Source organism: Asterias rubens, chromosome 4 (assembly GCF_902459465.1).
Source record: "Asterias rubens chromosome 4, eAstRub1.3, whole genome shotgun sequence".
Taxonomy (NCBI): Eukaryota; Metazoa; Echinodermata; class Asteroidea; order Forcipulatida; family Asteriidae; genus Asterias; species Asterias rubens.
The window spans coordinates 8,931,281-8,944,416 of NC_047065.1; the positions used below are offsets into that span (position 1 = coordinate 8,931,281).

The window sequence follows — 13,136 nt, forward strand, 5'->3', positions numbered from 1 at the left end:
TCTTTGGGCATAGTACTGAGGGTCTTGGACTACCGTAACTGTGATGTTCTAACGTACTACCGAAGGCTACCTACCGGTGGTGAGCGCCGGACTCCTCGTTCCCGAGCACTCCTGGGTCGATTGAGCACTTAAAATGGTCTTTCTTTAAATATTCTGATTTCATTGATATTTGGCCGAATTCTTACTTTGTTATACTGATTCAGTTCATTTACGAATTATGCCTTGATTTATGCCATATCTAACTTCTCTTTGTCATCACCCTTTGTAAGCTTTGATTTTCGTAAATAAATTACTTAAATAATTGTTACTGTACACAAAATGTTTCAACCGTTGCCTTTGTCAGTTGCTGGTTTTCCCTTTCTTTAATTGTTTTGGTAATTCCATTGTTTTATTAGTCTGCCGCGCATACCAACTTATGAGGTTTAACCTTGTGAGTTGGTCGTACATAACACCTGCAACAAGTCCTGGAATTGGCTAAAGAGCGGAGAGTTGAAGAAGGAAACCAAGGGCTTGATCAGTGCAAGACCAGCCTCTGAGGACAAATGTAATGAAGGCAAGGATAGAGAAAGTAAACGTCTCTCCTATGTGCAGAATAGCACAGGTGCGTCCGATTGTTTTAGTCTTGGATAAGACAAAGAAGATGTAATATTTATATTTATATTCTCATCTTTTCCAAGGGCATACAAAACTCCCAGTTATCTTAGTTATTGTTCAAATAGAACAATTTATTTGATGTGTAATTGAGCTGCAAGGAAAGGTTATACTAACCTGTGACCAATGTGATGTTTGCCATTTTCCTGAATGTGATTCACATATGCCTCTATGACAAGGTTTCGTGGAAGCTACATGTGGTTTTTTAAGATGACTACACTCTTTGTCATCAATCTCTCGAAATTGACCCTGTCTGTTCATGAAGCTACAACTGATCCTACGTGAACGGCGTCCCATACCACATGTTACTGTACACTGCAAACCAAAACACAATCAATTGGGTTTTTAACTTCTTTGTACTTTACACATGTAATATTTTTATTTATATTCTTATCTTTTCCAAGGGCATACAAATTTCCCATTAATTGACAAAGCTATGTGTGTCCCCCCCCCAAAAAAAAATATAATAATAATGATGATAATAATAATAATAATAATAGTTATAATAATAATTATAATAAATAAATAAATAAATAAATAAATAAATAAATAAATAAATAAATAAATAAATAAATAAATAAATAAATAAATAAATAAATAAATAAATAAATAAATAAATAAATAAATAAATAAATAAATGAACTAGACATTGAGAGTTTACAACTCTAGTTGTTCGGTGTGACAATAGATCAAAACAGTTAATTGATGTACAGTATGGTTTTAACCATCAATTAGCTTACAAGCATCAAAAAGCATCAACCATTTCATTCAATGTAAAGATTGTCAAAATAGCAAAGTCGTTGAGGAAATATGAACTTATGGAATATTGAAGACTGATGAAGAGACCACTGAAAGGGAATTGAATCTTGAAAATCCCTTGAGAACATCTGCACAAAGCTACATACATGTAGCGCAATCTAAGCATGGGCACTGGAGCATAACTCAGCACTGCACACACTAACAAAAATTTGTTGTTTTAGCCACAACGAGCTTAACAGTGTGACCAAAGGGGTTAATAACAGCAGGCCTCCGGGGGGGGAACCCAATGACTAATTCAATTGGAGTCCTCATTGAGTTATAACTTGCATGCACGCGCACAAATGTGTAAACATCTGCAATCGTGAACCCTCCTTTGTTCAACTCTTTGTGATATAGCAACCATGGACCAAAATGATTTCCTTTGTGATATAGCAACCATGGACCAAAATGATTTCCTTTGTGATATAGCAACCATGGACCAAAATGATTTCCTTTGTGATATAGCAACCATGGACCAAAATGATTTCCTTTGTGATATAGCAACCATGGACCAAAATGATTTCCTTTGTGATATAGCAACCATGGACCAAAATGATTTCCTTTGTGATATAGCAACCATGGACCAAAATGATTTCCTTTGTGATATAGCAACCATGGACCAAAATGATTTCCTTTGTGATAGCAACCATGGACCTATAGTCCCTTTTGTTATAGGTCCCCGGTTCCAATGCAGATACCTACCGACCCACACAAACACACAAGTGTGTAAACACCTAAAATCGTGGACCCTCCTTTGTGAAACTCTTAGTGATAGCAACTGTGGACCCCATTGTATTCCTTTGTAATAGCCACGTGCACCTATTGTCCATTTTGTTATAGGTCCCTGGTTTGAATGTGGATACAAACCCACATACACAATTAGAAGGACATGTCGGAAACAGTATACCCCTTACCAACCGTGGGGCATAACAAAACTGCTATGGTGCTCAATCAAACTTGTGCTATGGTGCTCAATAAAACTTTGGGCAGACATTTATCTAAAAACAACAACAAAAAGAGCAAAGAAAATAAGCAAACCTCGCTCCAAGCAGAAATATACCACTGAACTATCCGTGGGCATGTTTTAAGGTTGCAAGCTTTGTGTACAGCTGGTTGCTGCGTTCCCCTACACAAGGCTATCGGCTTGACTTTATGGTGACCATTTCTGTTGATACTCTGACAATCAACAGATCGTGTCATGAAACCATCACCACAAGACGTTGAGCACTGTTGGTAGATGTGCAAATCAATGACGGAAAATAGTTAGCAACATAGGCACAACTCAAAGACAAGTTACTAGTTTGATTAACTAATGAACTGAACTTGACCTTCTTAGATTCTAGTGACATTATTTTATAAGTTTAAAGCAGTTAAATATCATACCCACTAAGTCATATGATTATGCGCATTAATTTTCCCGATGCTGTGTGGATGAACCATTACAAAAATAAGGGGGTTTAATTTTTACACTTACACGAAAGAATTAATTTAGATCAAAGTACATGTAGGGCAGTATTTTACCAATTATATTAAGTATAGTTTATTTGTCAGGTTTTTGGAGTGGGATAATGCAAATATTTGACAAATACTTAGATAAGACTATTTTGAAAATGCATTCGTTTCTCCAACATCATCAGGCGCATGGCCAGGCAGCAGCACCATAACTTTAATCAATGTATAATATTGCTTTGATCGCAAATTTCGACACCCCTAAAACAGTGTCACAAAACGCAACGAAAGTGAAAAATTGAACCATTCTACCCTGAGATTTTTCAAGTTCTTGTTTAAATATAGTTTTCTAACATTGTGAAGTTTGAAAAAAAAAATCACCCATTCTACTTTATTATTTTCAAGATGTGGCGTTCAAATTAAATAATTACTTCCGTACTCGGTTTCATGTGTGGACCAGTCAACATCCGGAGTTTGTGTGTGTTGGAATGGTACACCGAGCAGTCAGGATGACAAACCGTGAACTGTACAGATCGCACATGCGCACAAACTAAACTTCACCTCGGAACGTACGTGTGCCGTGTCTGAATGACTGTGTGCATGTAAGGAATGCTCGGAAATGAGACGAGTATCAACGTCGATGGCGCCTTTTTCTTTTTCCGTGTCCCCCCCCCTGCCCCCCCCCGCCCCCAATTGTTCTCTTGAATTCACTCAGTTCAGCTGTTTGGTTGCAATGTGTGAATCCACCCTTAATGATTCAATGATTGAACCTCATCGCACCAGATGACTGTTGCTTCAACTCACCTGTACAATCATGTATTTCCTTTTTGAAAAATCTATAAGTAGAGTAACTCTACCAAATATTGTAGACTGAATAAACGTACAAATTTGGGCAATAGTTGTTAGTGGCATTAGTGTACATTTTTGGATGGTTTGTGTGTACTTACATCTGACCAAGCTGATGGTATCCAACGAGCAGGACAGTCGTGCATATTACAGTTTCTTCTTCTTCTAGGTTTGGAACCTTCACAGAAGCTTTCCTTTACACTTTTATCAATGTCATCTCTTAGAAGTCTCATGCACTTGACACGTCGTTTCTGGCGCCCTGAGCCACATGACTTGCTACATTCCATCCAACTAGATGCAACCCACCTGCAGGTACATAAACATCTGAGAGTGGGTCTTGGTTTACAAAATGGGCTTTTGCAAGATCCATTATTATCTATAAAACGGTCACGCACTACTTTGAGGTCAAATAATTGATAAAATGACTCCATACTTTATTTTTTATGTACTCACAAGACTGATCTTGATCTATAAGGTCATTCAGACACATTACTAAAGTTGGTTTAGCTCATGGTTCAACCCGATCGACTTTAACTCTGTGTGTCTGACGGTTCTAATGTGAATTTCCACAATATTGTTCAGGCAAACTACCAGCAGCCTGAAGCAATTAGAAGCCCCTATGGGCACGGAGTTAGGGATTTATTGTATGAATCCCAGTGCTCTATGAATCTGCTTTTAACAAAATAGTTTTTCTATTCAAGTATTTTATTTAGCACAATAGTTTGAAATGTTTTATGGATTTTTATAATTTGGCAGAAGTTTTGAATAATCTCCTACTGTTAGAGTATTGGTGCAGGATTCACATTTAAAAAACAACTTTTTGTTCAACAAAATGGAAAACATATTTGATAATTTGAGTCCTTACCTTGCTGGACATGGTCCCAAATTACAGTCAAAAACACCACTTCTTGGCATTGTTGCATTATCACAAAAGGAATTGTCCACTTCTGTTGTGTTATCTTGCAAACAATATACATCTGATGTTAATATACCTAAACATTATCAGGAGAAGAAGAACATTACTTTAGAAACTTGAGTTATTTTGTTATAATCCAATCCACTCCGTACCAATATACTTCAATGTGCTACAATCCAAATGAATCCCCCAAATCAAGGTGATTTGAGAGTTTGCAAAGGAACGATACTTACCTGTTAAACTTACAACTTGTATATTTCTCTAAGCCTTAGGCTTCCACACTTAGATTAAAACCATAAGAACCTAAGTAAGGCGAGCCACCAAGGAGAGGAGGAAGGAAGGTTTAACAGATAAGTGTCGTCCCTTTGCGGACTCCCAAATCACCTTGATTTTGGGAAGTCCTTACATATGCTAAAGATACTGGACACTATTGGTAATTGTCAAAGACCAGTATTCTCACTTGGTGTAGCTCAACATAATGCACAAAATAACAAACCAAATAATAGCCCCGTCTCCAGAAACCTATACACGTAATGTATAGTGCATTTTCTTGTTACTTCGCATTCCCCCCTACCAAAAGGTACAAATCAAACTAACAGAACTCACCAGAAAAATTATATTCTTTCTTGATCCAGAGGTAATGTCCCATCACTTTTAAGTTTCAATGTTTTTGAGAAATGATTCAAACAATGACATGATAATACATTTTTACATGCTAAAATAATTTTCGTCTCACGATCACCGAGACAAAAATTATTTTCATGACATTGTTTTACTCATTTCTCAAACAGTATAGCACCTCAGCAAGCAATATTTTCAGGGAAGCTTTCTACTATCATTATCTTCAAACTGTGAAAGTTTAGTGTAAATCTGTAGACATTGTGTTTTTTGTCCTACAAAAAGTACATAGACCCTTTAAAGTTACACAGTGGCTGTAATAACTGACATACCTCCAGCACATGAAGTTGAACATTCTGACTCTGTTACATTCCATGTGTAGTCATGTAATGGCTGTATTGACTTTAGGTCATCTCTTTCCACCGTGTACTCATAGGTAACGCCAGGGTTTATACCCTGTAATAATATCTGCATGGTAAGAAATGAACATATTCATGTACTAAGGAAATATACCAATAATCAATCTCAGTACAGATATATCTACAATCCTGACATTGTAAGTAACATTCATTGACCAAGACATTTTGTGAGCTACAGGAAAATGGGTGGATGACTAGAAACAGTTTGAACATCTCATGACATTTAATGTTAATTGTTTCACTATAGGGATCGTGAGTCCTTAGAATTATATTACCACTGGTGTGCTTCAGAAGTCAAAAATCTTAAAAGTAAGCAAAACTGAAGCAACAAGTCATGACAATTTTTGGTTGGAACAGCTACAACACCATGGCACAAACAAACTCAGGAAACCGTAAAACAAATGACTAGAGTTTAAATATGTTTTAGTCAGGATCACCAAAGGATCACACAAGATTTAAACTAAAATAGTAATTCAAAAATCTATTACTAGTGGTTTGAGTTCTGGTTTGCAAGATTGTTTAGACATCAGAGGAATGACCGAACAAATGAACCAACAATATTGTTACAGCTCGGTAACAACTTGTGAAGTTTTATTGGTCCAGAACCAACCACTTGTGATGTGATACAAAGACGCATGTTCCATGGCTGCACAGCGCGGAGGGTACATGAGTTTTGTTTACCGGTCGGTGTAAATTACCTTGATCATTCCCACCGTTGTTCGATTTCCAACATTTTATACTAAACATAAATATGACAACAGAACTTTGAAAGAGGGATAATAATGTTACCAAGGTATAACAAAACAATTGATGCACGCTGTGACCGGGTTCCATGGGTTTTGTACATCATGGATGCCTGTCACGTTGTGCAACAATTGCATAATGCAACCCCCTTATATCTACAGTAAATACAAAATAACAACTAGAAAAATCTATTAACAGCTAACTGAAAGCCTAAAATAACTCTTCGGTGTAAGTTGACAAGCATCTTGCCTTAAATCAAGAGCCCTCAACCCTAGCAAGAAAGAAACTCTTCATACCTCAACAACTAAATCTTGATTAGTAGGTCCAATAGCCTCCAGATATTCGGGCATATTGTAGGGTCGCCTGTATGCAAATGTGGTACCAGCAATGTCAAAATTACCAGGCCAATCTACAGTCCATGCTCCTGTCAGGTAATACTTGAATCTTGCATTACGTAGGGCTAGATAACTGGTTGATGGTGACACTTCAGCTATCCTGATATGTCTGGCATAGGCTGGTATATTCACAATCATGTAATAATCTGCATTCAAACATAAAACATAGCAAATTCATTCAGAACACTTTTTGAACATCCATATTTCACCTCATCTTTTAAGAGTTTTCACTAATGGCCAAACATCTTGCTATGTACGTTCAACTCATTAGAAATTTACCAAATAAGGTGCATCGCACGACAGCAAAAATTTCAAAAAGGGAATCATTTCATAATTAAACAGGGAAAACCAACACAAACCAAACGATACATAACTTGTTGACATGTATCATTCTAACGTACAACAGTCAACAACATAGCATTTTCATCTGACGATTTTCTCTGTCTAAACAGCATAAATTCCCATAAAAACAGTTCAAACCTGTGTGCTGTGAACACACAACATTTTTCCTCTGAAAATTAAGACTGCCAAAAAAGGTGATTTTCCAGCCAACAAAATTGATCAAAATCATCATGAAACTCAGCGAAACGTGTGTGTGACTATTCTGTATGTTGAAGCAAAGGATTGTGAAATACATTTCTGGTCAAAAGGGGTTAAACTAAGAAGAACAAAAAGGCAAAACAACTTGTACAAACAAATCTGTATGTCAGCGTTTGTAGCATTTTTTTCACAAACGGATTTTGACATAGGTCGGCAGATATAAGCGACCATAAAGAAAAAAAAAACAGGCAGGATTATGGCCATGATAAAGGACAGAGACGAAGGTCAGTTACACCATGGAGGAAGGAAATAAAATGATTTCGAACGAAGGGACTTCAAAAGCCGAACCCGTGGTACTGCAGCCGTTCAACGACACCTCGTAATCACCCACATACTACAAACAATGGGCGACCTGGCGTCTGTGTGTTTGCGTGTGCGCACTTGGTTCTTCACGCAACTATGGCGACGTATGTCGCATAGATATAATGAAGAAAAAACTACTGTTTTGAGACGTGATAAAATTATCGGATGCTTTCGCCCACCAAAACGAAAAACACAATTGAACACAACACCATTTAGATTGCACCATCAACATCAGTCAAGAACCTTGGTGTATACTTTGATTGCAATATGTCTATGTCTAACCAAATAAACCAGCTTTGCAAGTATGTTTGATTTCAGTTTAAAAATGTATCTGAAGAGGCATGTCATCATGTGATTCGCAGCCATGTTCTTTCCCGGTTAGACTATTGTAACGGGTTGCTTACAGAAGTCCCACAGCTGCATATTAAGAGACTTCAAAGTTTGCAGAACTGGGCTGCTCTTGTTATCTTTAGGTTAGATCGCCGTCATGATGCCATGCCTCTTCTAAGATCGCTTTATTGGCTACCAATTAAACAGAGGATTGTATTTAAGATTCTTTTATTTGTTTACAAATTCTTTCACAATCAGGCACCAGTGTATTTTAATGAATGTCTTGAGTTGTATCGACCTTTGCGTGCAAATCTTCACTCCAATTATGCAGATTCATTTCGCCTTACTTTTCCCATGACTCGTAGTAAGGCGGGAGATCGTACATTCACTGTTACAGCAGCTAAAGAGTGGAATGAACTTCCCTCCTATATTAAATATGCTCCATCAGTGGATGTGTTTAAGAAGGTTCTCAAAACATACCTCTTTCCTAATTGATTTTCTATTGTTGTTTTGTTTGTCAAATGTTTAATATATTGCTCTTTTTATTGTAAACGCTGTAATATGGTTTTACTATGAATAGCGTACCTAAATACATAGTACTAATAATAATAATAATTGAATACAGACCGACCTCATGTGCTAATACCCAAATTTTGAACCACTGCCAGTGACCGGAAAGTAGCAAAAAATGAAAAAATATGCTTTGATATATCCATGAAAACACCATAAACGGTAAATGAAGAAGTAAATCACAACTCACCTTCTACATGTACAACTCCGATTTTCATGTGAAAAAAAACCAAAAGAACAGGAAAAAAACAACGCAATCGTTTGAACACAAAGAAAATACACTGTGCATGCAAAAACTGAGTATTTTTGCAATTCTTGTCTCCAATGATTCATCTTTACATGCAGGCAACAATGCAGAGTGGCGGTACCACACCTCCTGTACAAAGAGATCTAATCCTGCTCGTTAATCAGCCGTCCAGCTGGAGGTCTCCTATCTTTTCCCACTGGTCCGACAGGGGCATTGTCAGGGTTTTCTTTTGTTACTCTGCGGTTTAGCAGGCCGTTTAAACTCCTTCTCTTGTTACTCTGCGGTTTAGCAGGCCGTTTAAACTCCTTCTCTTGTTACTCTGCGGTTTAGCAGGCCGTTTAAACTCCTTCTCTTGTTACTCTGCGGTTTAGCAGGCCGTTTAAACTCCTTCTCTTTTTACTCTGCGGTTTAGCAGGCCGTTTAAACTCCTTCTCTTGTTACTCTGCGGTTTAGCAGGCCGTTTAAACTCCTTCTTTTGTTACTCTGCGGTTTAGCAGGCCGTTTAAACTCCTTCTCTTCCATCCTCCATCGTTACACCACCAATACTTGTACACAGTTTGTCAATACAAATGTGCACAATACATGTAGCTCTCTGATTAAATTAATGAGCAATCTTGAAAGCTACATTACAAAAGACGCACTTTGTAAATTACTTATCAGTTTGTTTTTATCATTTAAAAAAAAAACCTGTATTATATTATATCATAGAATCAAACTGCTTACTAGACTGTGTGTGTATTTGGATCCAGAGATGGGCACTGCATACTTCATTCAGAGATTACTGCTCAAACTGTTTATGCAAAAAAAAGCTTTATAATACCGATTTATGGAGTGCATTTGGAAAGCCCCCCCCCCCCCCCCAAAGAAAAGTTAAATAATATTAACGGCTTTGGAAATTCTTTTTCATTAAAAAGTGACAGGCCCTCATCCAAACCATGGCTTAGCCTCCGGCTTAGCCTCTGTTAGAATAGGTTCAAAGTTTCTCACAAGACCTCTGATGAAAGCAGGGTTGTTGGTGACATGAACTTGATGTGATGTGTCTATTGTAAATTAAAAGGTACTAACCATTATCTGTGTGTTGTTCTGTGAAGAGTCCTTTTACAAAATCACATGTAGCGTTATTTCCTTGACAAACCCCACAGGCATCCGGTTTAGCATCAGACCCAAGTACATGATCACATCCAACTTTCTATTTAGGGAACAATACAACCAACATTTCATTAGTACTCATCTACAGCACTGTAGCTAACAATCATTGTTAGGTCAATCAAGTATTCAGTGATCGCTGACCTTTATCATTCTGTTACCTATACGTTCAGTTTTGGGTGCAGGATTCAGACTGACAGCCTTGTGGCCAGCTTGCGAGCTGGTCACTCATGCCGTCATGCCTGAATGGTTTATTCTTATGTAATCAAGTGGTAATCACCATACTCCTCCCTATCATGTAAATTTAGGAGGGAAATATATTCTCCCAAAATCCGCAGGGATTTTCTATTCTATATAAGAAAATACTCACCTCAGATACCTACAAAGGCATTTACAATGCGCAGGCGCAAGCGACTCCGCTGAAAAAAAACAAAGCACCCCTTCTTGCACTGCAGGTCCCGTGTGTACACACAAATAACGCCCTTCTAATTACCTGAGCCTTTTCTGTGTAAAGTCCCTGAACCCTTTTTAAACCTTTTGGGAGGGAAGGTATCGGAGGTGAGTATTTTCTTATATAGAATAGAAAATCCCTGCGGATTTTGGGAGATTCTATTACAGAAAATAGGTCACCTCCGATACCTACAAATGCAGAGTAGCACCGTTAAGTGGCAAGATAGGGAGGGAACAGGACATGCAGTGTAGTGCCCAGAGAGTACACATCTTAACTAATTAAACCTGAAACAATGAAAAATAGGAGATGTTAAGACATACCAGTATGCTGTGCTTGAGGTGCTCTTAAGAGGTCAAGTCGGCAGTTCTACCGTGTCTCCGGGTTGTTGACTGTGCTGCTGAGAGTAGATTTTAATTGTCTGTCCATGCGACTGTCTGACTGCAGCACATCTTGCAGGTTGCAGGAAGTGAATGTTGAAGGATTTTCTTAGCAGGCTGCATGCATAATCTCTGGAACGGTCACCCCCTGAAGGAGAGCTAAGATGTAGTCACGCTCCCTGCTTGGTGAGCTCAGTTCGGAACCTGTTTAGCCTTTGGCGCTTGGTTCGGAGCCTTGACGCTTTTCGCATCATCTTTGATGCACTCTAGGCTTGCAGAGAGCATCTACCCATAGCCAGCAGTGATGCGATTCACATCTGAGGTGGCCTTCAGGAAATTGGCAGAATGGGTATGGCCAAGGAGATGCCTTTCGCATCTGTGGCGGCCTATGATCCTTGAGTCTTGAAACAGTGGGTTGAGCTAGAGGGTGTTGCCTCAGCTGCAGAGGATTTGGGAACAATAACCTGGTTGGCTGCTGAGCGAGAAAAGTTGGCCCTTGGTCGACGAAAATTGGACTGGTAGGGGCGACGAAGAGGCCATTTGTTGCTTTTCCAGCCCTTGCCGCTGGTGCGTGGGGGGCAGTGAAGAAGATTTATTTGAGGGTCGACGAGGTTGCTCTTCCCGTCAGTCTTAAGAAGCTTGGCCTCTTGAAGCATAGTATCGTTGAATTTATTTGCGAAGAGATCACTCCCGAGCAAAGGTAATCTTTGTAATCCGGTTGCTGTTCCTGCGGGAAGTAGCCAGCAAAAATACCAATGGGCTCCGAAAAGGTATTGTAAGGTGTTGACTGAAGTCTGCGAGGATCATCAGGGAAGAAAGACCATTTTGAGGGCCGGAAGTTGGCGGTGCGGTGTGAAGGAAATGCCTGGAACTCTTTCGCCGGAACCCAGTGTAGATGAGACTGTCTGGCAGAGGCGGGGAATGGCATGCAAAAACATGACTGGAGGATGACAAATCTTCCAAAGCACCACAGTTCGCCATTGACAAGTTGACATCCAGCGGGGGAGCTGGTGAAAACATCGTTTGGTTAGAAGAAGAAGTTGTATCTTGGAGAATCTCCGACAAAACCTGGAAACTTTCCAATTGGGTACATGTAGGTGACTTGCGTGCCAGGCTATTCTGCCAAGCCGTAGCATATTCTCCAATCCGCAGTAGACCAGCCGGAGCAGACCCCGCACTGTTTTTCCTGCGAACAAACGCGGCATCTCTGACATGGACGTCGAACTCTAAGGTCGAGGGAAGACCACCGCAGGATCTACATTTAAATTTTCTGTTAGGTTTCTTCTTTCCTTACGTCGATTCTGACATCGTAACAGAGTTGTCCGGAAACTGGGCTGCTTGCCTATATAGTGTGTAACGCTACGTTGTTGTCAGAGAGCTTGGGAAAAAACGACTTGACACTATGGCGCTGTATAAAGAAGGGCGTTATTTGTGTGTACACACGAGACCTGCAGTGCAAGGAGGGCCCTCGAGGGGTGCTTTGTTTTCGTTCAGCAAAGTCGCTTGCGTTTGCGCATTGTAAATGCATATGTAGGTATCGAAGGTGAGCTATTTTCTGTAATAGAATTGTATTTTACAAAAACTAACTTAACCACTAAATATATATATCTTCATTTCATTTCTTTCTTCTCCCTTTTAGCAGATAATTTGGAAGCGTCAACCTTCTCATTTTATCTTGCTACTCTTGTTTGTTGTTACTTGCTCTACTTGGGGCATGTTCAGACAGCATACTAACTTAGACCCAACCGGTTTAACTTTTACGAGCAACAGGGGGGGGGGGGGGGGTCGTAAAAATAAAATCCCCTTGCGTTCAGACAGCACAGAGTTAAACTCGATCTGGTTTATCTTCAGTTTTAAGAGGTCAAAGTGGACGCGATTTCATTGCTCTAACATCCGGTTTTATTCATCAGAATTCACCCCAGACGATCATCAGAACATGCTATGTATATTGGATAAAAAATGGGCACTTAAAACAAACATAAAAATGACTGTAAAATAAAATCATTAAACAAACAAAATACAACTGTAATTTACAGTTTAAGTGTAAATCAAATGGATACAAACCGCCAAGAAAACTCACCAAAATATCATCCATATTCCATGAAACAGAACACGTTTTAATTTTGTGTTTTATTCCACTGGTTCTGAATTAATAAATACTTTTAGTTTGTACCTAAATCGATTAGAAGTTGCAATCTCTCAAAAGCTGGTGCCGTAATTTATATTCCTCTAACACCACTACGTGCAAGTTACATAAATACATGTACATGTACTTT

At 38.9% G+C, this 13,136-nt stretch overlaps 1 protein-coding gene across 1 annotated transcript in view; it reads right to left on the bottom strand.

The window, feature by feature from the left end:
• Positions 1-13,136, bottom strand: part of LOC117288748 (A disintegrin and metalloproteinase with thrombospondin motifs 16-like) — a 91,184-nt gene that overhangs the window by 4,807 nt on the left and 73,241 nt on the right. Inside the window, exons 11-17 of the mRNA XM_033769576.1 lie at positions 9,952-10,075; positions 6,738-6,982; positions 5,611-5,746; positions 4,610-4,736; positions 3,846-4,050; positions 2,488-2,676; positions 769-966 (exon numbers count right to left, since the gene is read on the bottom strand). Of these exons, the coding sequence (XP_033625467.1) occupies positions 769-966; positions 2,488-2,676; positions 3,846-4,050; positions 4,610-4,736; positions 5,611-5,746; positions 6,738-6,982; positions 9,952-10,075 (1,224 nt within the window). The remainder of the gene's footprint in view (positions 1-768; positions 967-2,487; positions 2,677-3,845; positions 4,051-4,609; positions 4,737-5,610; positions 5,747-6,737; positions 6,983-9,951; positions 10,076-13,136) is intronic.